We start from the raw sequence: 24,542 nt of genomic DNA, 5'->3' as shown, positions 1-24,542 counted from the left end.
GGTTAAAATCAGAAGGATTTACACACCTGCTGCACATGCCCCCTTGGACACTTGCCGACCAGAAGCTGGACTCAGCCTCCAGCCTGGGCAGGGGCCTCTGTGCAGCTGGTGCTGTGCCCGTGGCCACCGGCTCCCAGACTTCCCACGCAGGGACCCAGATGCTCCCCTTCCTCAGCTTTGCTGATGTGGAGCTGGAGTTCCGATGAGGCAGCCGGAATTTCTCTCCGTGCTATTTTAGTATCGCTGAGAGGCATGGGAAGGCTTTGTTCTCCCTGGCTGGTTACGTAATTTTCAAAAGGAAAAACAGAGCAAAGCCCGAACGCTCCTGGAGTTTCTGCTCTTTGGGGAGGAGGGAACTCCCCACCCAGCATCTGATGTTCCTTCTGCAAACTTCTCTTCCCTCCCTCAATTCTTTCCTCTAACCACCCCACCACAGAGAGGTGAAGACAACAGGGTCCCCTCCTGTTTCTTTCTCAGCAGTGTCCCCACAGGCGTGTTCTTTAGAAAACCGTATAAGGGAAACACAACCCAGGGTGGGTGGCCTCACTGCCTCCCAGGGACCTTAAGATATTTGCAGTCACCACAGGCTCACATGTCCCAGCGGGAGAAGGCTCACCTGAGGCCCATCATGGGCAGCAGAGCCTGTCAGTGGTTCCTCTGCTTGAGACCTATTTATTTTAGACTAAGCTGGGCTTTGGCTCAGGTCAGTTGGCGTCCTGCTGGCTGGTGTGTGTGAAGGGTCATCCCAGGTCCTGGGCTGGGAATGGTGCTGGGCATGAGACAAGTACAGGCATAGAGAATGTAGCCCATGGTTGGCATCATGGGCGGCACCATTAGGAGCAGCCATCTGCCCATATATCAGAGTTTCTGCAAAGGAAAATGAGTTTCTGAGCATGCACGGGTCACTCCACATGACCACTGCAACCTGCACCCCTCCAGGGTGGAGGCAGCAGCGCTTAATTTCAAAAGCCAGAAGGCCAGGGAGAGTTGTTTCTCCTCATTCCTGGGGGTCCTGCTGCCAGCTCTGAGAGTAAGACCCAGCTGAGTCTCAATGGTAAAGATCAGCGATTACATAGCAGTTCTTTCCTTGGTGAGGAAACGCCTCTGGTCATTATGCTTTTGGGAGCCTATGTGGCCTCCTCCCTTGAACCCCTGCTTTTAGCCCCTACTCAGGCTGCAGGGATTTAAAAAGCTTTCTTTTCTGGGCCTCGGGGATGCTTTTTAAATTTATCTTTCCATGTGGGTTGTACTTTGTCATAACCAGAATCTTACTGCAAACATGGAGCCATTCCTGTGTCCACTGATATTTATTTATTGAATCCCTCTCTGTATGCCAGACACTGCCCTGGACCCTGGGTTACATCAGTGAAAACAGAGAGGTAAGGTTCCCCTCCTCCCCACAGTTCTGACTCTGGAATCTAATGAGATCCATGCCAGGTGAGACCCAAGACCCCAGACTCACAAGGACTTTTCAAGGCCTCTTCTCTATTTTAGAAAGTCAAGATCTCCAAGTCCTTCCTCTCCATTAGTTAGCTATCGCTGTATAACAAATGTCCCAACATTTATTGGCTTAAAGACAACATTTATTACCATGCAGCTCCTGAGAGTAAAGAATCTGGGCACAGTTTAGTTGGTGCCTCTGACTCGAAGTGTCCTGAGATGTCCATCAGGCTGTTGGCGGGGCTGTAGTCCACTCAGGGCTCAACTCAGGGAAGGGTTGCCTCCAAGCTCACTCACGCGGTGGCTGGCAGGTCCGTTTCTGAGAACTCACAGGGATCCTCCCACAGGGCTGCCTCAAGAAGGAGCAGCAGCTTCCCCAAGAGCGAACAGGAGAGAGTGATTACCTGAGATGGAAGCTACAGGCTCTTTATAACCTGATCTCAGAAGTGGCATCCCATTCCTTTTGCCAAATTCTGTTCCTTAGAAATGAGTCAGTGAGTCCAGCACCCACTTGAGGGGAGGGAATGACACAGGGCCTGAAAACCAGGATCACTGGGGCATCTGGGTAGCTGCCTTCCACATCCTCCAGGCGCCTCTCTGACTGATGGGACTCAGCCCGCTTCCTGCTACACTTACAGTAGGGATCACACAGTTGACTCCTGAATGTTCCTGTGCTGTTTCCATAATTATTGTTGTGGTTCCACTCCCCCGATATGAATATAAGCTTCTTGAGGTCAGAAGCCATGTGTTCTACCTCTCCTGACTTTCCATTTAGACCAACCATGTGCTGAGCAAGTTACTCTCAGTTAGATCATCTTAGCCTCAAGTGAAAAAAAAATGTGAAAGTCCAAAGCAAAAATGTCTTCAACAGCAGTAGGGCTTGACAGTCTCTCTTGGCAAGAAAGCTGGAGGTGGGTAGTTGCAGGCATGGCTCAGCAGCGATGCCAGCAAGGTCCCATGCTCCTCTGCCACCTCCCCATGTGGCCTCAAGACAGATGCTGCAGCACCAACACCACTTCCTCTACACCTGCATCCACGAACAGGAAGTAGGGAAGGAAACCTTTTCCCTTAGGACTCCCCAGCAGACTTTCCCTTAGGCTTGTTGACCAGAACAGGATCATACGACCACCCCTAAAGCAATCACTGCCCAGAGGGAATTGTATTACCACAGTTGGTTTAGATTCATGGTCCTCAACAGGGATGGGTTTGGGAGATGACATTGCCTCCTGGGACTCTGGGAAATGTGAGTCTAACCCAGGGACTAGGGAGTGCTATTGGCATTTAGTGGGTTGGGATCAGAGTTGTTAAACTTCCAGCAATAGTGTATGGTACAGTCCCATAAAGCAGAGAGAACTGCAGAAGCTGAGGCCAGAGTCATTGTGTAATCACCTGAGTGAGCTTGGAAGCAGATCTACCTCCCTGTTTGAGCCTTGAGATGACTGCAGCCCTGGCCAACAGCTTGACCTTGAGTCCGAGGCACCCAGCTCGGATGCCAACACCAACCCTGTGGAAAACTGCTGATTGAGACAAGTGATTTTTCAACCAGAGGTGATTTTGTGCCTCCCCCATAGGTGACAGTTGTCAGTGTTTGGAGACACTTTCAGTTGTCACAACTTGGGGGTGTGACTGGCATCCAGGAGGCCGAGGCCAGGGATGCTGCTGAGCATGCAGCCGTGCACAGGACAGTCCCACTGCTGAGGATCACCTGGCTCAAAATGTTGACAGTGCTGAGGCTGAGAAACGCTGGTTTAGACCCACTGGGAGTCATTCCTGAGTGGGCTCAGCTGCCTGATGGCTGAACCAGACCTGGTTTGTTCGTGAGGAGGAAGCAGGAACATTTCCTGGGTAGGTGGCCACAGTCAGTGTCAGCTACAGGCTGTGCTAGTCAGGATGCCTGCAAGTCAGCCAGCTCGTCCCAAGGATGCTCAGTCCCTGTGCCACAGGCTCCAGCATGGCTGAGGTTCATAGTTAAAGGTCAAGAACATGATGGAAGGTGGGGGTGTGGTTGTTTAAAATCAAGGGTTTTTTACTCCACTTTTAATATTATTTCAACATTCTATTTCTGGGTTTCTCTTTCCATAGAATGGGGTTACTGTGCCTCCATACTGGGTTGAACACAGGCTGAAAAGGTGGCTGCCTCTTGCTTTAATTTGAGACATACCACAAGGTGTGCCTACCTCACATTTTTCCCTCACTGGGACTGAAAACTCACACTGAGCCTAGATGGTGTGTGGTAAGTCACTCGCTGGGGCTGAGATCATATTATGGTGATTAGAGCGTGAGCGCTGGACTCGGACCAACCTGAGTTGGCATCCCAGATTCTTCACCTGCCAGAGGGTGACTGGGAAAATCACTTCCCTCTTGGAGCTCCCTGGAAAATGATGTCAACCTCACAGGGATGTTGTGAGACCCAACTGAAATAATCAAGTGAATCCACTGGCCTCTGGTAAACCCTCAGGACATGCAGTTCCACCATCTTCATCATGTCCTCTTTGCCATCTCTCCGGAAGGCTTCTGTTAAAATGCAAGTGGGGTTGCGGAGTGAGGCACATCAGCCATACCACAGAATTGCAGAACTAGAAGGGACCTTTAGGGCAGATTAGGTAGCTTTTGGAAAGAATTTGCAAATGAGCTGAACCAAGCCTCACCTCCTAGGGTAGCTCCCCAGGAGGCCAGCCAGGCCTGGGATCGTGTCACCATAAGGGGCAACAGGAAGACTGAGTCCAAGAGGAAGGAGACAGTGCAGCGCAGGAGGAGCCAAAAAGGGGTCGGGTCCCAGCACACTTCAGGGCCTGCTTGTGAATGAGCTAGAGGATGTTCCCGTGGAGTCTAGAGCAGAGGTCTACAAACTGCAGCCCACAAGCCTAATCTGGCCCAGCACCTAGTTTTGTAAATAAAGTTTTATTGAAATGCAGCCATGCTCCTTTGTTCAGGTATTGTCTGTGGCTGCTTTTTTGCTATAAAGGCAGAATTAAGTTGTTTTGAGTGGTTTCAATGGAGGCTGTATGTCCTACAAACATGAAAATATTTCTTCTCTGGCTCCTTATAGAAAAAGTTTGCCCATCCCTGGTCTAGAGGACTCCATTCACTTAGACCACAGTGACTCATTAGGATCACGAGCCTTGGAGTCAGACTGACTGCCATGTGAAGGTGCCACCTAGAAGCACGCAGTGCGTAGCCTGCTCAGCTGGAAACAGCGGTTTCACAGGAGAAGGGCTTCCTGTAAGTTTCAGAGTGTTCGGGAGAGGGGAAGAAAGCAGCGTCTGTGAAATGTCAGCACCTTACTGGGGAGATAGTTCCTGTGGAAAGTCGACAGCATGAGGTTTGGGAGGATCTGAGCAGACAGGGAGGTGAGTCTAAATTTAGACTTTCCAAAGCCGATGTGTACACCAGAGCCCCAGGAATCCCAGAAAGGGACAGTTGGCACACGCCATCTTGTCTCTGGTTTGCCTCCACACGTTAAAAGGCTGGATGAGTGAGAGAATAATTAATTGGCCTCAAATAAGCTGTTGCCTGAGAGTCAGTGAGAAAGCAGTGAGAGCTGAAACTCCATTGTTCAGAGTCCTGAGGGTAGAAATTTCTATTCCTGTGTTTTATTACAATGCCCAGCCATGGAATCATGGGGACCTTCGCTGCCCTTGCGAGAGTTCCATGCATTCCTCTTGCTGGGTGTCATTCAAGCACGACTGAACGAGTGGCCTTTCCATCCCAGACCGTGAATGCCACCTCCCTGGTTTTGAAATCACACCTGTGGTTCGGAGCAGTTCTGAACCACCACCTTTGAACTGAGGATGGTTGGGCTTTGCCCTGAGAAGCTGCACCACACCAAGAGCTGCCACAACCACTCCCCTGCCCAGGTGGACACATCCAGATGCCAGTCTGCTCCTCCCCATGGCTGATGGGCCCCCACCTCTCAGCATATCATGCAAGAAATGGACCACTAACCTGAGACTTCTTAGGTGGTGGATGCCTTGTAATCAGCCCACCTAGTGAGAAAGGCAAAGGGTTTACAATGCAAATTACAGAGGAACTGGGGAAAGAAACAGAAAATGAAGAGGCTTGAGAAGAGAGGCATACTAATAAACTCAAATGGGAACAGAGAAATGGTCAGACAAGAGGCTGCCCGTTTAGAGGACTGAAACTCTAGAGAGGCAGCATCTAAGCAGAAGATGTTACTAAGAGGATTGAAGTTCAGAAATATTAGTTGGTCTGAGTGGTTAGGGCTTGTTGTGAGATGCGCCCTTTGAACAATTTCCGTGGCAAGTATCACAAGGGACAGTGACCCCTAGGAAATGTAGGCATCACCACTTTGTAGACATAATGAATGGCACTCAGCTCCTTCTAGTCCACGGATATTTTCTATGCCCTACTTTGTGCCCTGTAAGCTACTTGTGAAGCTTACAGTCTAGTTGGGAGATGGACATGTACAAAAAGGTAAATAACAGCCCAGGCTAATACATGGTAAATGCCAAACACAGCATACACACGAGTGCCACAGGAGTTTAGAAAAGGGAGATATGTCATTGAGAACCGGGATGGATGCTTTAGGAAAAAAGTGAGACTTTGGATTCTGAATGATAGGATTTCAACAAATGGGGGTGGTGGGGAAGCAGGAGAATATTTCAGGAACTGGGAAGGTACAAGCAAGAAGCCAGGCAGGAAAGAGTCTATTTAGTGGCCCACAAGAAAGGTGGAGTGGCTGGAATCGAGGCTTTCCACCTTGACATGGTACTTGCCCCCTAAAGCTGACAGCATGTTGGGAAGACCACTGAAAAAGAGACACACACACAGGGGGGACAGTCCCTCCCATGCATGAGAGAGAAAGAATTTTAAAAATAAACAAAGCACCTCTTAATTATTCGCAGATTATCTGCATTGCAGCTGATCTCAAGCAAATCTTGCATTCAGCTTGCTTGTGATGTCATCCCCTCTCTGCCTAGGTGCTCATTCCTCTCTCTGTTTACAACCCAGCAGGAGCTGGAAAGGGAAGAAGGCTTAAGCATGTCTCTTCCAAAAAAGATAATAATATGCGATTGCCTCTTTTTGCTGTGCCCTTGGGAGCCAGATGAGGCTTGTGGGGAGAAAGAGAAGCTTCAATGTAATTGCCATTACGTGACTTGGGCAGCAGGAGTCGAGGAGTGAGACAATGGGGAGCTGCGGAGGCTCTTTGATTCTCCTGAGTTAGGTGTCCAGGTGGACTTCACTAGCACAGGCCATAGAATCTGGTTCACTGGGTGCTCCCAGCACTGTCTCTTAGTGGCTGGGCATCCTCAAACAGAGTGAATGGTATTCATTTATCCATTCATCAGATGGATATTGACCCTATCTATACTGAAAGCACTAAGCTGGTGCTCTCCAAGCCTTCGTGTCCTCACCTGTAAAGTGAGAACTGGAATCAGAATTGATGTTTCTCTGTGGAAGTGCTGTTGGCATTTGGGGGTGGATGGGGTGGATGTCAGTGGATGTGCTCTGGGCATTTGGGCATGGAGGTGGGGATGCTCAGTAGAATGGTTAGCAAATCCGGCCCTGCCCATTAAATACCAGTAGTGACTCCCAGTCAAATAAGGTGAGGAGGGCAGTACCATCTCCAGATAACGACCACGGGCCTTGTTTGCTTAGATTGCTTCCCAATCTGAAATTCTGTAAGTCTATGGTTGTTTTGTTCCTGGACCCAGTAAAAACATGCAGAATAGAATTACCGAAGATCTGACAAATTATCAGAATCTTGAATACATCTTATTCAAATATAAGGGAATGTTTAACTAAACAGCAACGATAGGTAACATCTGTTGAGCAATTACTATGTTCTAGACCCTTGGCAAATTTTTTTCATTAGAAATCTTTACAGGGGATCTGATTGTTTACTATTTCAGATCATCTGTGTCCCCTAATTTGCCCCCTTAATTTCAGAGCATTGAGTTGACTATTGTTTTTGCTTCATTTATCTTTGCAGAGTTGTGCAGACTTCAGATAGGAAAGTATCTCTACAGGAGGCCCTGCGATATGATGAGAATAAAGCAGCAGTCTGCCAGGTTCATGCCTTCGTGTTGGATACAGTGTTCTTTCTTTGTGTGTCTGTGGTCTTTATGAACTTAGAAAACCTGCCAGTCTCTTAGACGCTATATTACCTTACTTCAGAGATCTGAATTTACATTTCTAGTTTTGCAGGGTTTTTTCTCCCCACTTAGCTTCTATACCTGTAATTTGAGTCAACAGCCACCAGAGGGCAGGGACAGTGAAATTTAGATTTGACCCATTGCTTTGAAGAGCGAGGTCACCATTGTCAAAAAGAATACAGCTCACCATGCCAGTCTTGATGTAGCACTGGGAACTCTGCACCCTGGTTTCTGGGCAAAGAGAGTCCTTTTATTACGGGTGGCAACATTATTTCCTTGTAATTTGGTACATGGGCTTCTTCAACTTACGTGGAAAGCAAGAGATACAAATGTCATTAAATCTCAGTCCCTGTGAAAGCCTCTTAAAATGTTCAAAGACATTTGTAAAAGAAGGAAGAAAAGGAACCCAAGTGCAAAACAAGAGTATCGATCCTTTGTTTTCTGTCTGCAACTCGTTACTTTCTACTCTCACCCTTCCTAACTAGGGCTGATGTGTGTGTTTGGAAAGCATAAAACAAATTAATTTTGTAAAGGTCAGAAGGGATACTTCTCCCCCGTAATTTGCACATGTTAACCTTGGGGGAGCCGGCACTGACATAAGAGGCACAACATCTGATGGTCTTATCAAACCAATCCATCTTCTCTCTCTTCCAGGGGAGTGCTACGCACAGCAGGAGGGTGGCTGGGCAGTGCAAAGCCCGGAATCCCCTGAGCAAGCAGTGTTTCAGCTGGCTGGACAGATCAAATAACACTTGGGCTGGTTAACAAAAGACGCAAGTGGGAAGGTGTTGGAAGCTGGAGTATGGAAATTTACCCAACGTTATCTCTTTGACAGGGAAGCAGACTTGGTCTGAAAGATGCCACATTCCTGCAGCCTCTCTGGGTGCAGTGGAATACAGTCTTGGGCAAGGTGGAGTGGATGAGCTGGCGAAAGAGGATGCTGCCCATATCCAAAGGCTCCAGAGGATACCGGCCTGGCAGCTGAGCTCCCCTGCATCTGGAACCTTGGGCGTAACTTGATGTAGAGCTCATGAAAGGTGCTTGGGTTTCTCCAGCTTTTTTCACCAGTGCTCACCAGACCGGCTCAGGTTTTGGAATCTAAGGTGAGCTGGTAGAAACGGGAGAGGTAGAAAGAAGCCCCTGGATGCCTCCAGAATTCATTGATGGGATCCCTGCATACTGCTTGGAACACAGAGAGAGGCTGTGACACAGCTGAGCTTTGGAGCATCTTAAGTAAAGGAGTTCAGCTCAGCAAACAACTCTTGCATTTCAGCCTGTAACAAAGTATTCAAAGGGGAGAGTTTCTGCATCTTTTACTTTGCAGTCCACTATGGTAGAAAACTTGACATTCCATAGATAATGATACTCGGTTTTCTTTCCAAGATGCCAGATTTAAAAAGAAATATGAGCCATTCTAAGCTTTAAGGCGTGTTCAGGAAACACAGGAATTAGTGGACAGGCCTCCCAGTGCAGGTTAAGGCAACAGCCTGAGCCCCCAACTAGTGCAGCTCAGCAAGCGTGGCCATATGCCATTCTCGTCTCCAGAGAGCTGGTGGCAGTGACCTCACCGGGAGAAAACGCATCCCTCAGCGGTAGGACTTGACAGAATGAAGTGTGCGAGGGAGGCCACTAGCCGAGACTTGGCCTTTCCTGACTGCCCCTGTGTTACCTGGGCAGCTCCAGATCACTGAGCCCACAATGGCTGAGAAGGGTGACTGCATCGCCAGTGTCTACGGGTATGACCTCGGTGGGCGCTTTGTTGATTTCCAACCCCTGGGCTTCGGTGTCAATGGTTTGGTGCTGTCGGCCATGGACAGCCGGGCCTGCCGGAAGGTCGCGGTGAAGAAGATTGCCCTGAGCGATGCCCGCAGCATGAAGCATGCACTCCGAGAGATCAAGATCATTCGGCGTCTGGACCATGACAACATCGTCAAAGTGTACGAGGTCCTCGGGCCCAAGGGCACTGACCTGCAGGGTGAGCTGCTGAAGTTCAGCGTGGCCTACATCGTCCAGGAGTACATGGAGACTGACCTGGCACGCCTGCTGGAGCAGGGCACGCTGGCGGAAGAGCATGCCAAGCTGTTCATGTACCAGCTGCTCCGCGGGCTCAAGTACATCCACTCCGCCAACGTGCTGCACAGGGACCTGAAGCCCGCCAACATCTTCATCAGCACAGAGGACCTCGTGCTCAAGATTGGGGATTTCGGGTTGGCAAGGATTGTTGATCAGCATTACTCCCACAAGGTATGTCTGGCTGGAATGGCGGATACCGGTGGTCCACAGAATCCCCAAGAATACTTACAGCACTCCCAAGCTATTCCTAGCTCCACGGTAGTCAGAGGACTAGAGTTAGCAATCAGGGGAGGTTGGAGGGTGCTAGGAAGATCATTAGCCTGAAAAGTTGTTGGAGGCATGGAGAGAGATCTGGTTCTTGGTCTTGGCTCTGCCATGTGGCTTTGATCACTCTAAGCTGTGCCAGCAGAACCTGGACTAGATGATCTCTAAAATTTCTTCCAGCCCTAAATTCTATGGCTTGAAAACTATGTGGTTGGTGAATTTGCCTCTAGCGTCCTCTTATCCCTGCTGTCCACTTAGCCATCCCATGTCCTTCCTGTGTGCTGAGGACACCCCCTGAGGCTTCCCACCCTCTGAGCCTCATGCTCTGGTTGGTCTCATCTCCCTCATCCCATCCAAGTTGACCCACTCAGTGTCCATTTCTCTCAGTCAGTGGACAGCAGGCACAAATGATTGATCTGATGAGCTAATCCTCCACTGTACCTTATTCAGCTAATGACTCAGTTCTCCCGGGTCCCATGATACTCTTGCCTCTCAGTGTGATGCGAAAGCCATGGCTGGCAGACTGTACTATTGAGATCCCCCGTGGTGGGTGCTAAATACTCTACCAACTGCAGGGATCAGAGCTGACCTGGCCACTCTGCTGGAGACAAATGTCACACTGAGTTGTTCTCAAAGGCCCAGACCTCCTCTTACCTGATCCACTCCTCTCTTCAGAAGCTGGGAGTCCTCTAACATTCCCTTCCTTCCCCTGCCCCAGGTTCCTGCCACTTTAGGGGTGCCTCGGAGCCCCTCAGCATGAGCATGTTGCCATGTACTCTGCAACAGAGCTGGGGGCTGAGTGTGGCTTCCAGCTTCCTGCCCCAATCTTGATGCTACAAAAAATGTTATTAGAATAAAACATCTCCTTGGGAGTAGGTGTACAGTAGTCTATTATCATCCAAGGGGCTGGGGTGGGTCATGAAAGGGGAGGGTGGCTTTGACCTTGAAGGTGCTTTGACTGTCTCCCTGAGCCCCATTCCTCTGCCCTCCCTTAGCACCCCACATAGAAGGACACTGATCTGCCTGCTACAGCTGCAGTGGAGGGCGTCACAAGGCGCAGGGAGCAGGGCCCCCCATCTTACCCTCCCTGGCTGGAACTTGGACTCCAGCCCAGATTTCAGACCCCAAATCAGCCTAGCTGGCTCTGGCTCCTTGGTGCCACAAATTACTTAGCGACCTTAACCATGAGCCTGTCCTCTGCCCCGCTCCTGCAGCCAAGCCATCTGTCAAAACTGACAGCCAACTCTGTAGGAAGGAATGTCCATGAGGTGGGGCCGGGGGAGGCAGGGAAAAACAGTGCCCTTGTATCTCTTTCTGATACCCTGAACTGCTTCTTCCTTCTCTTTCTTCTAAGGAGCAATGACTCCAAACCACCAAAGCAAAGGTTTTAATCCAAATCTGTTCTTACTTGGTAAAAGATCTAGAACATCCACAAGACTCTTGTATGTGGGATGCACAAAAACTACCTTGTGAATTGGAATAAACCAGTACATTTGAGCATCATGTGATGAAAGGACCTGATTGAGTTGTGACAAGGAAAGAGCTTAAGACAGCACATAGTAGGCCTTTAGGAAGGTCCGGGAAGATGGTTTATAGTGGCATAAACTGGCTATCATAATAATTCTTTGGGGGTGACATGGTGTGAACAAAAGACCCTTTAGGAGGAGTCAGAGGTCCGGGTTCCTTCTAATAGTGTTAACTTGGACACTTACCCCTGGGACCCTCAGTTTCCCCTCTTTGACAGCGATAATAATTGTGCCCTATCTGCTCCTCTGGCTTATGGTTAAGAATCAAAATGGTCCATGAATGTAAAATTCCTTGGAAAGCAGTCAGGACTGCATCCATTCATTTAATGGGTGTTTGCTGAGCCAACATCAAACCCAAGCTCAATGCTGGGAGCTGGAGAGACTGAGGCTCACACGGTCCCCCAGCGACCCTGAGGGCTGGGCTCAGTGTTATCCTGTCACTTGGGACTGGAAGCCACTTCCCTGATTGAGACTTCCATTTTCCCAATGCAGAGGAATTTCGATGTTCTGGCTTGCTCTTATCGGGTTCTCTGTAATAAAATTCGCTGTGGGAGGTTAAAGAAATCACTGGAGGCAGTTACGAGCCCAGTAGGCACTCACATCATCCCTGAGCCCCCGTGTTTGGCAGACACCACCCACCCCCACCCCACCTCCTCCCTTATACACTTTCTGCTTTTAGCTTTCTGCCTTCTCTTCCCCCAGTGATGATGAAAGGCTTATATTTGGTGCTTTTATTTATCCAATGTGCATTTAAATCAGTTCTCGTTTAATCCCCATAATGCTGTGAAGCACTTAGGGCAAATGGTTCATTTTAAAACAGAGAAAAACGGCTTTCTCAAGCTTACACAGCTGATGTGGCCAAAGGACACAGGGACTGAGGCTTCTTCCTCTCCTGGTGGAGGGTCTCTGTGAGCGCCGCCTCCTTCATGAAATCTTTCTGGATTCTGGGTTGGAATTAATCATTCCTTCCTCTGAATTCCCATGGCACTTTCCCCATGCCATCACGGGTATCTTCTAACACTGATCACTCTGCTCTGTCCTAGGAGTATTTGAGTCTGTCTCTTTGTACTCTCCCAAGCCGAGAGTCCCCTGGCCTCTTGAAAGCTGTCTCTCCTTCTTCGTGGTCCCCCTCCACGGATTCTGATCACTGTGCCTAAGACATGGCCCTCAATCGATTTTGTTGACTGTGTTGAACAGATGGAAGAATAGTCATCTACTAGCACATTGCAGAAAGGGAGCTATTGGGTTCCTTGATTCTGTGTGGTTGGAAGGGTTGACCCTCAGAAAAAGAGCACATACTTCTTCCAGACAGTAGGTTGGTTGTGGTCAGACGTGTACATCTTCTGCGTGCATCTGCTCTCTCCAATGTGTTTGGCGGATGCTGTCTACACACAAACTTCTCAAAACTTAATCCCTTCTAAAGTTTTATGAATCTCCACTCCCTTTGAAGAAGACCATGCTCACCTGGGCTACAGCAAGTGCCTTTGTGTGGGTCACAAAAAAATGCCCCTTTTCCCTGGCTGAGAGAGCCCAGGGCCAGTGATAGGGTTAGTGATCCAACTGGAGCCTTGTTTGGAAAAACTCTCAGAACATTTTTCCTCTGCTCTCACACCACAACAATATACCCAGAAGACTTCCGTGACCTCAAAACATGTGGGGATTTCGCCCCACCAGCAAGCTAGCAATCAGTTCTTCAGTGGACATCAGCTGGATGTCCCCCAATTCAATTCCGACACTATTTACCTGGAGATAGTGTCAGATCCCACAGGTTGAGGGACACAAGACTGCCCCCTCCTTCCCACCAGTCATATTAATAAGTCCGCTTCTCCAGAAGGTCTGATGGACTGGCTTTAAGTTGGAGTTCCCATGGTCCCCTCTTTGAGTTTAATTAATTCGCTAGAGGAGCTCACAGAACTCAGGGAAACACCTATTTACATTTACTGTAAGGGTTAGGGTTAGGTCCATGTAACACTCACTTACATTTATTATGAAGGACATTTTCAAGGATACAAGTAAACAGCCAGGTGAAAAGATACACAGGGCATAGTCCAGAAGGGTCCTGAGCGCAGAAGCATGTGTCCCACGGGAGTGGGGGCGCACCACCCTCCTGGCACATGGATGAATTCTTATTCATCCATCCAGCAGTACACAGCAGCCTGGTCCACATGCCTCCCATCTTTCTCATGGGTGGACAGTATGTCTCATTTGCTTCCACATCCCCTCCTCTAGTGCAGGGCCTGACACCGGGCACGTGTCCATTAGGTTCATTTAGTGAAGGAGATACCAAAGAAAACAGCCTTCCCTTCTCTAATGAGCAACTGGCCACGTCGGGGTTTCAAGTTGCAGTCAGGACAGATGCTGGGTGTGCCCCGCTACTGCACCACCCCTGGGGGTCTTGGTCTTTGCAAGGTCTAGGGGGCATGTAGAGGCCCCTGAAACCCACACCTGGGGAGATGGTGTGGGTGGCAATGGAGGGTGTTCCCTTTCAACAGGGGCAGTCTGGAAAACACTGTCCTCTGTGTTACTCTCGCTCACCTCGCCAACTGCATGACTTTGGGCAAGTCCTTTTGCTCATGTAGTTTATCACTAGAATAGATGTGTAAAAAGACCTCACACCCATGTTGTCCATCCCTAGCCTTTCACAGATGACAAAACTGGAAGGGAAGGAGCCTCACTCAAAGTCACACAATGAGTGGCTGAGCCTGGGTTTTGACTCCATGTCTGCTGTTTTCTCAGAGCTTAACTTCCCTATTGTCTTTTCTGCCAAATTGGGAGAGTCAAGCCACTCTGCTTATTTCATGGGATTCCTGTTAGAGTCAAATGAAAAAGCGTGGCTGTCAAAGTGCGTTCAGATGTACACAGGGCTAAATCACTGACCAAACTTTGCACAAAGAGATGCCACGGCAATGCCAGGCAGACACCAGACATCAGTTTCCCCTTCACTGGGACACAGACCCCACTCCTGACCCACTGGCCTTGGGGCGAGTCGTGCGATCCCACCTGAGGGTGGCTTCTCAGCCCGTGGTCCTGTGACAAGCCCTTTCTACTGCCTCCTCTGCAGGCCCGTTAATGAGTTCTTCGTTTGTATTGAGAAGAGGCAGTTGAAGGACTGGAGCGTGCTTTCCTCTGAATTTATCCTATTAGGAAGTAGACGATCTCAAAAGAGAAAAAAAAATATCATTAAGACTTCACTGAGCACTTTGTAAGGCCTAAGAAAGGTCAGGAACCCCCTCAGGAGTGTGCGGAGGTCCTGAGGAGCGCGATGACAGCCTGAATCACAATGAGTGCGTCGCTCCAGGAAGGGCCACCTCTCCTCCTATCATAGAGTCCTTGCTGGGGCTGCCGGGGGCACCACCCACTACCCTTGCTTGTAGCACTTATTTTACCCAGTGCTCACTAAACCTGCTCATCTCCACTACAACATTCAAGAAGGGTCAAACTCCTGATCCAGTAACCTTCTATGACTAGCGTGCGTCACGGCATTTACAGTAAAACTAGCCCTCTATGGCTCACACTCTGACTGTCAAAGGCACATATAGAGGCCCCATTACTGGGTCTATCGTTCTTGCAGCAGCACTTCTAAAATTAGGTGGGTATGGTGTAATACAAGTTACTTTAATTCTAACCCCCAGCAGAATTTATAGCATATCAGTTCCTCATTCTCTCTCTCTAAGGGATAATCATAACAAGTTCTATTTGCCTCTGACAGACTGACCTAAAATCACTCATTGCCTATGCTTTCATAAGCCACATGGCGCTTGTCTTTCATATATCTGCCTTTCAAAGGGGCAGTAAGCAGAAAATACCCAAGAAAGAAAGGAAGAGGAAGGGGCCCATAAGAATTTGGGCAAAGGCTCTCATGTTTTGATGGATCATTCAAGCAAGTCTGTTTCCTGCAGGGCTGGCCTGCCTTTGAGTCTTTCTACTTCATAGCCCTCTGTCTTCTTTCTTCATTCATGATCAGAATGCTTCTATGCTTTGCCTCCATATCTCATTAGGATGCCTTAAAAATTAACTAGCGGGCCAGTGTGGTAGCTCACACCTGTCATCCCAGCACTCTGGGAAGCCGAGGCAGGTGGATCACTTGAGATTAGGAGTTTGAGACCAGCCTGGCCAACATGGTGAAACCCTGTCTCTACTAAAAATATAAAAATTAGCCAGGCATGGTGGTGTGTGCCTGTAATTCCAGCTACTCAGGAGGCTGAGGCAAGAGAATCACTTGAACCTGGGAGGTGGAGGTTGCAGTGAGCCAAGATTGCACCACTGCACTCCAGTCTGGGCAACACAGTGAGAATCTGTCTCAAAAAAAAAAAATATTTCAACTAGCATAGTGATTCTCAAAGTGAGGTCCCAGACTAGCAGCCTCAGCTTCACCTAGGAACTCATTAGAGATACAGATTCCTAGGTTCCATCTCAGACCTACTCAAACAACAGCCCTGAGGGTGAGGCCCAGCAATCTGTGTTTTCACAAGCCTCCAAGGGATTCTGATGCTCCTGAACTTTTAAGAACCATTGACCCAAAGAAATGGGTATCGCTTATCTCAGGACAGAAAACTGATGCTCCTGATGTGTTTGCTGATGCTTGGAGCTGTGGCTCTCAAACTTCAGCACAATGAAGGAGACTAAATGCCGCCCAGAGAACACAGCTGTGTCTGAGGCAGGTGCCTTAACTAGAAGGGCCGCTAACGGTGGGAATCTCAGGCACTGTGACAGGGAGTCATGTGGATTGTTTTAGGCAGGATGATTTTGGAGGGCCTCACTCATATCACCTTGGAAACTGCCTGCTCCCCCCATGGCACAAGTTTACTGAAAAGCTACACACACCAGGGACCTAAACCTATAGGAGGACTGTTTCTGTTTAGGTTTGATTTTTAACAATTAGGTGATACAAACAATAATTTTGGAAAACATAAGCTTTTCATTCTGGTGTGAAATACTTCACCAGATGTTATTTAAAAGCGAAAACACTTTTTCACAGTTCAGCAAGATTGAATGTCTGATTGAGGGCTCAGCAAATTACTGCAGTTTGTTAAGTTTGTGGTTCAATTTGAGGTCCCAAAGGAGGAAAGGAGGAAAAGAGGTACATGATGTCGAACACATGCAGCCAGCTTCCAGTGGCTTTGCATGGGAGCTCTGGTTGGTGGGGTTTACGTGGGTTTAATCATGCTGAGGCCAGATGCGGTGGCTCATGCCTGTAGTCCCAGAGCTTTGGGAGGCCAAGGCAGGAGGACTGCTTAAGGCAAGGAGTTTGAGACCAGCCTGGGCAACAGCGAGACCCCATGTCTACAACAAATAAGAAAAAATTAGCCAGGTGTAGTGGTGCACACCTATAGTCCCAGCCACTCAGGAGGCTGAGACAGGAGGATCACTTGAGCCCAAGAGTTCAAGGCTGCAGTGAGCTATGATTGTACCATTGCACTTCAGCCTGGGCCACAGAGTGAGACCCTGACTCAAAAAAAAAATAAAAAAATCATGTTGATCAACTTCATTTCCTCCCTCTCCTGGACACTCTGTCTTCCTCTGATGGCTTCTTAGGCCGAGATAACCTCCCCCTGTCTGCCTGAGAAAATACACAGAAAGCTCTCCTAAAGCACAAATTCTCTCCAAGCCGAAACGAGGAGAAATGTTCAATCTGTGACTGAAATGGGGTCTCTGCCGGTGATCAAGAGAGTGCCCTTTTGGTGTCTGTGTGCTTATATTCTGGTCTCCACAGTGCAGATGGTGACCCGCAGGGTACAGGGAGTGGGGAAGGACTTTCCCAGTACCCCAGAGTAGGAATGGGGTCCACAGGGCTGGTGCTGGCAGCAGAACCCAGCCATCCGCGGAGGCCGGATTTCATGGGAAAATGAGCTTGTGGATGGGCACTTTCTGAGGGCTCAGCTAGCAGGAAAGGTCGCTTTCTTCTGAAGCCACTAAGCATGTTATTCCAAATCAGTGGAGCTGAAAAGATTTATTTAAAAGGCTATGAAATATCCCTTTTTTAAAGGGAAAAATGTGATCAAGGGGATTAGAACGGAGGCTGTACTTGAGAGTCAGGTGTCCCTGAACACCCAGGCAGACTTGGAAAGCTCATTGTGTTGGCGTTCAGTGCCTCCTTGTCCCCTTCCCATGACAGAAGAGGACCCCGGGAAGAGGCTCTTCCCTCTGTCCCTGGGCCTCCAGGGTCCTCTTCTACCTACTCCCAGAAGAGCACCACACCCAGGCCACCCTTCTGAGAAGCAACACCACTGAGCTTGGGGTGATATTATAAATCTTTAAGCACAAGCCTGGCCCGGGAGATGACCAGTCGGAAAGGAAGCCAGCCAGGGTCCTGAAGCAGGGTCCTAGAGGCACCCTGCTTGCCACCAGTTCACCCTTTATTGCTGGATCAAGGGGAGGACCAAGGGAGTCAGGGGCTTGGAGCAGTGGCTGTTGACCAGTCAGCTTGCAGTATTTCATTATTCACCAACTGGCCCAGCTATCTCAGTACACATCAGCCACACTATGCTGCTTCCCTCGTATCAAAGTTCCCCCTTTCCAATGTGTCTGTGGGTCTGGCTGTCCACTAGGGGTGAGCAGTTGATTAAATGGCACAAAGGGCCAGGTGCAGTGGCTCACACCTGTAATCCCAACACTTTGGGAGGCTGAGGCAGGTGGATCACTTGAGGTCAGGAGTTCAAGACCAGCCTGGCTAACATGGCGAGACCCCCATCTTTCCTAAAAATACAAAAATTAGCTGGGTGTGGTGGTGGACACCTGTAATCCCAGCTACTTGGGAGGCTGAGCCAGGAGAATCTCTTGAACCTGGGAGGCGGAGGTTGCCGTGAGCCAAGATTGCACCACTTCACTCCAGCCTAGGCAAAAGAGTGAAACTCTACCTCAAAAAAATAAATAAAATAAATAAAAGCCTCAAAGGGATCAATTGCCCCCTCTTCGGAAGCCCAGCCTGCTCACTCACCTGGTACTCCCCTCACCATGACAGCTGCCACCTCCTGTGGCAAGTACTAAAGCTCCCGAAGAATTCAACAGGCAGGAAGTCTGCAGCCCACTAGGGACGCTGGAGTAGAACTAGCGTTTCATGTAGTGCAAGCTTGCTGGTGACAAATCCTTTGTTTACTTAGAAAGTATATTTTTTATTCTCATGTTTACAGTTTATTTTCCCTGGGAATAAAATGCTGAATTGGCCGGACGCGGTGGCTCACACCTGTAATCCCAGCACTTTGGGAGGCCGAGGTGGGCGGATCACGAGGTCAGGAGTTCCAGACCATCCTGGCTAACACAGTGAAACCCCGTCTCTGTTAAAAATACAAAAAATTAGCCGGGCGTGGTGGCAGGCGCCTGCAGCCCCAGCTACTCGGGAGGCTGAGGCAGGAGAATGGCGTGAACCCAGGAGGCAGGGATTGCAGTGAGCCGAGATTGTGACAGTGCACTCCAGCCTGGGCGACAGAGCAAAACTCCATCTCAAAAAAAAAAAAAAAAAAAGCTGAATTTAGCATTCTTTTTCAATACTTCAAAAATGTCCTTGCCTTATTTCCTGTCCCGATTGTTTCTAAAGACTAGTTGGTCTTCATTCATAGGACTGTTCCCCTGTATGTAACGTGTCTTTTTTGCTCCAGCTGATTAATGAATATTATTAAATGGAATGAAGTGGGAGGGCCTTGGGTGATAAGTGTTGACTAATGAGTTCCTCCTTCCTTTTATAGCCAAGATTTGTTGGTGAGAGAACTCACTCCCTCTCAGAGGGTGTTTTCAGTCCTAGTGTAAAGGACCCGACCTTCAGTCATTGCTCCAGTCTCTCCATTTGGGTACACCCAAGTTGTAAACGTCTCAGGAACAAGACACTGTCTTATTCTACAGGCAGATATTCTTTGGTTTATATCAAAGAAGGATAATTAGAAAATTGAATCAAATCCTTTTCCATGTTCTCCTGAAATGTGGTTGGTTTCTTTATTTAGCTTTGCTGCGGGAGCCTGTAGAGAAGACAGTAGTATAGAAATAGAAGTCTTGGGGGGTGGGTATCGCATTGCTGTGATGATCCTGCCTTTTGTGGTTACCTTCTATTTCAGTCTCACACTTCTGTGAGCTGGGAGAGACCAGCCCTTATCCTCGCTTCATCCGCTGCCACTCCATTCCCTCATGTTGTAACTGACTTGTCACCATTCTCTGGAAAACACCATACCCAGTGACAACTCTGGTCCCACACACTGTTCCTTCTGCTCCCACATAAACTCCTACGTACCCCTGCAGACCCTGCTCAAACGTCTCACCTCTGTGAAGCTTCGCCTAGCTCCCCAGGGGAGAGTTCATCCACCTTCCTCTGGCTGTGCAAAGCCGCTATCTGTTTACATGCCTCTTCCCAGACAGACCCGGGAGGGCCCCTAGAAAAACATATGTATCTCTTTCATTTCTATATTCCTGGCACCTAGCATAGTATCTGACCCATTGTATGAGTTCATTCAATGCTAATTGACTAATGAACAAGCCAAGTCTCTTCCTTTCTATTGAATCAAGCATGGTCCTCAAGCAGAATTTCTCTTCCTCAGGGCAGCGGTCAAGGATTTGAAGTCATCTACCATGTCCCTCTAAATCTCGGCAGGCTAGAAACCCCCCTAGACAAAAATATTCAGGCACTCTTCTAAGTGCTTAATGGGTGTTAACCTACTAACTCCTCATAACAACCTAATAGCTGCTGTTGTTGCCCCCATTTTCTAGATGAAGACACTGAGGCACAGACAGTAACTGGTCCAGGGTCACCCGCCTGGTCAATGGCAGAGTTGGACTGCAAAGCCCAGTGGCAGCTCAGAGACTGTGCTCTCAGCCACTGAGCTCAGCTGCTCTGATAGCCATTCAGGTGACTGCATTTTTTGTATTTTTAGTAGAGACAGGGTTTCACCATATTGGCCAGGCTAGTCTTGAACCCCAGACGTCAGGTGATCCACCCTCCTCAGCCTCCTAAAGTGCTGGGATTAGAGGTGTGTCAGACCCTTTCTTAAAATGTATCTTCCAGAACAGGTGCTATGTGATTTAGCCAGCACAGCATCAGGGGGATGTGACATTGCTGCTCTGTACACGTCACACTGTTCATGCTGCCCACGGTCTTTCGGTAGCCAGGTTGTACTGTTGGCTCATTGAGCTTGTAGCCAACTAACTTCTGTTAGCTCTGTATACTCTATTTTATATGAATATGGTTGATTTTTTTTAGACCAAGTATAGGACTTTCTTTACCCTCATCCCTTGTAGATTTCGTCTTCTTGGCTTCCTGCAAATATTGTAACCTGATGAGATCTTTTTGGATCTTTATTCTATCACATAATCTAATCCCTTATAGCTTCATAATTTATAAGGCTATCTTCTAGGACTTCACTCATATCACTGGTTAAAATACGTGTAAAGAGATTAGACCAAAGGCCTAGCCACTAGCCACGCCCCTCCAGGGTGACACTGACGTTCTTTGGGTTTAGCCGTCAAACCAGTTATCAATGTACATAGTTACATACTTTTCTGACCCAAATTTTTCATTGTCCGCAAAGATGCCCTCAGGGGTTTTGTAAATGCCTTTTTGACTTAGGGATACTGTAGTATCCTTTCATTCCATCTCAATACAATTTGAAACTCATCCTAAAGTTAAAAAGTGACATTCAAGCTGCATGACCAGCTGTAACAGTTTTGATTCCTAGATACACAGAGCACAGATGTTGGGAAACATCACCGCTTTAGAGAAAACCCAATGCATGAAAATCTAAACTTACAAAATTATATTGGAGGCTAGGGTGTGCTTAGGTAAACTACGGTTCATCCACTAAATAGAATTGTTATACAAATATGTTCTATGATGTTTTTGAAGAGTTTGTAATAACATAGAAAAATTTTGTGTAATAATGGTAAGTTTGAAAAGCAAGATACAGAATTGTGAAGATGGTATGATCATACGTTTAAAACAAGGAGAAAACAACTACACATTTTAAAAAAATAGACTTGAATAGGGGTCCCCAGCCCCTGGGCTGAGGACCAGGACTGTCTGTGGCCTGTTAGGAACCAGGCTGTACAGCAGGAGGTGAGCGGCTGGTGAGGGAGCATCCGCGCCTGAGCTCTGCCTCCTGCCAGATCAGCAGTGGCTTTAGTGTCTCATAGGAGCGCGAACCCTGTTGTGAACTGCGCATGCAAGGAATCTAGGTTACATGCGCCTTATGAGAATCTGATGCCTGATGATCTGAGTGTAACAGTTTCATCCCAAAACCATCTCCCTGCTCCTATTCCCAGTCCGTGGAAAAAACTGTTTTCCACGAAACTGGTCCCTGGTACCAAAAAGGTTGGAGACTGCTGGGCTAGAAGTAAAAACTCCAAAATGTTAACAATGGTTCGACAGTGCATAGCTTTTTTTTTCTCCTTCTTTCAATAATTCCCAAAAATATATAAAATGAACACTCATGGTTTTATCACAGTAACCTTTTCAGGTGGGAAGTTGGGAAAGTTTGTTGCAACAGTTTACCAATTGCAAAAAGAGTGGCAAACCTGGATTATTCAGTTACTGAAGAAAAGGGTCAAGTACCCCAGCGTGTGGCCCAGGAGTCCGCAGACAGAGACTCTCAACTGCCTTCTGCTCTGAGGTGCCCACTGTGTCACATGTGCAAGGTTTTGTTTTGTTTTGTTTTGAGACAGGGTCCCACTCTGTTGCTCAGGCTAGAGTGCAGATCATAGCTCACTGCAGACTCCATCTCCCAAGCAATCTTCCTGCCTCAGCCTCCCAAGTGGCTGGGGCTATAGGCACATGCCACCACACCTGGCTATTTTTGTTTTTATTTTTAGTAGAGACAAGGTCTTGCTATGTTGCTCAGGCTGGTCTCAAACTCCTGAGCTCAAGCAATCCTCCTGCCTCTGCCTCCCAAAGTGCTGGGATGATAGGCATGAGCCCCTGCACCTCCCAGGTCTATAAGTCTTACCTCCCCACCCAGAGTGGCTGCTCTGCCTCAGGCTGCAGCCACTGGGAAGAGGAGACGTCCGGACAGGCTGGTGGGATGAGGGGCGCATTCCATGCCCCTGGGAAATAGGACAACCTCCTCATAGGTAGAGTGGGCAGGTACTAACTAGTGCCATGTGAGCCTAAGCAAGTTACTGAAACTCCGTCAGGCTGGCTCCATCCCCTCATAATAACTCAGGTTTCTGTGTTCTCAGATACCTAAAATTGTACCACTAATAGTAAATTGTATTAGAGTGGTTGACTGTGTATTAGTTTCTCTTCTAAGATACCGATAAAGGGAGTGAAGATGAGTGGGAACAAGTCAGAAAACTCTTACTGTAATGAACTTGTCAAAATGGATTAATTAGGAAGCACTGGGCTCGGGGAAGGGAGTTGAACTCAAAAGGAGACCAGAATACGGAGCCCCCTTAAATGCTGACACATTTGCAATCTGGCCAAAGCCTGCCTCTAGTACTGAGGTTATCCACTATGGGTGACATTCAAGATATTTAACAACTGGTAAGCTTTGGGGCCAACCAATCTGAACAGACATCGGCAGTGACCAATCATAGTGGATACTGTCTGGGAGCCACCATCACCCCTCCACCCTGCACAGACTGGAGAGCAGGCCCCGTCTTCCCAGAGGTGCTCACTCAAGGGTCCACCAGCGACTTCCCTGTCCAGGCACTCAGAGCAGCAACTGAGAGGCCTGTCCTGGCACAGTCACTTTGGGAAGAATTCATAGCTTTTTTCCCTTTCTTTTTCAATAATTCCCAAAAATATATAAAATGAACAGGCCTTGGTCCCACAGCTGCCCCCACACTCTTATTCTTGCTTCCTTCTCTTCCAGGATATCATGTTTGCCCTCTGCTGTCCATCATGCACCTGGTAGGATCCCCTTGTATTTTTGGGTGAAGGCAGCAGGAAAGGGGGGGCCATTCCTTGCTCTCCCTTTTGTGGCATGGCAGCCCCAACTTTGGCTTTCAGATGACATGGCCAGCAGGTTTTCTGGGGTATGGGAGACTTCAGGGTATGGTCATGAAGATTTTTTTTGCAGCATCTTCTGCATACAAATACGACCATCTGTAGGAACCATGCAAACTCCAGCAGTAAGCTTAGTAAAGCCATTGTGACCTGCAGGACTCACCTGAGGTCTTCTTGGGGTGGAATTTTCCCCATTGTCAATCCCTGTGCCTTTTATTATGGAATTGGAGTCTGAGTTCCCCATGAAGGAGAGCAAGCCCGGAAGCACAGCATGGCCTGCCTGGCCTGCTTTCACAGGCCTAAGGCATCACTGTGTGTGAAGGTGGTTTTCAGTAGCCCAGGCGCTGAGCTCGCTGAGCTCGGTGGAGCCCAAGGCCAGGAGGACTGAGTCATGGGTGTGCTTCTGTGCACATCTTTTGTCTTAGCCACATTTTCTTGTCTCCAGGTGCCCTTCCAAGCCTGACTCCAACCAATTTGCAAATGCTATGGGTCAGAAGCTAGGGAAGGAGTGATCAGCCAATGGCTTCTGTAGCTGGAAGATCAATACCCTCATATCCAGAAATATTTCCTACAATTCATGATAATGCACCCTGGGGAGTTCTTTCCCACCCATAACTCTGGATCCTCATACCACCCTCTGAGAGAAGTGAGTCAGGTTAATTATTATCCTCCTTTGATAGATGAGGACAAGGGAGCCCCTAGGGTTGAAAAGCTCATCTAAGGCCCCACTGCTAATGAGAGACATAGCTGGGACCAGATCTGCCTCCGGGAACCTGGAACAGCAGCTGATGCAATCAGGCTCCATTCCAGAAATTGAGAACTTTCCTGGTACCCTCTGATGAGAAGAGGGAGGAATCATGGCATGGAGGCGCTGGCTTCTGCTTTGCCCAGGTGGAAGCTTAGAGAACAAAGCAGTTCTGTGACCTCCCTGGGCCCCACCGTGAGCAGAGATGGGGCCAGGACAGAAAAGCCTCCTCCCTGCCCTCCTTCCTTTGTCCCTCCCACTGGCCTCTCCCAGTGCTCTTACACTCTCCTCCTCTCCTGTCTCTCCTCACTGGAGACTCACTGAGGCCCAAGGCCTGCTAACTAGCAACATAGATTCCCACCGAGGGACCCAGCGCTCGCCACCCCACACGCAGCGAGTTAGGAAAAGGCCACTACCCAGAGTATTCCTTTCAGTAGAACAATGCTTTTATATTTGCT

At 48.5% G+C, this 24,542-nt stretch overlaps 1 protein-coding gene across 4 annotated transcripts in view; it reads left to right on the top strand.

The window, feature by feature from the left end:
* The window catches only part of MAPK4 (mitogen-activated protein kinase 4), a 101,949-nt gene that overhangs the window by 25,806 nt on the left and 51,601 nt on the right, over positions 1 to 24,542 (top strand). For 3 of the 4 annotated variants that reach the window (XM_011928773.1, XM_011928772.1, XM_011928770.1), the window contains exon 1: positions 8,153 to 9,800. In XM_011928773.1, coding sequence (XP_011784163.1) covers positions 9,255 to 9,800 — 546 coding nt within the window. In that variant the 5' untranslated portion in view covers positions 8,153 to 9,254. Of the gene's footprint in view, positions 1 to 8,152; positions 9,801 to 24,542 lie in introns of those variants that run through there. The other variant, XM_011928771.1, reaches the window with a different exon arrangement.

The sequence above is a fragment of the Colobus angolensis genome, unplaced genomic scaffold, assembly GCF_000951035.1.
Source record: "Colobus angolensis palliatus isolate OR3802 unplaced genomic scaffold, Cang.pa_1.0 Scaffold8, whole genome shotgun sequence".
NCBI lineage: Eukaryota > Metazoa > Chordata > Mammalia > Primates > Cercopithecidae > Colobus > Colobus angolensis.
Note: the sequence above shows the minus strand (reverse complement) of the source record. Positions and strands in the feature narration are given on the sequence as shown.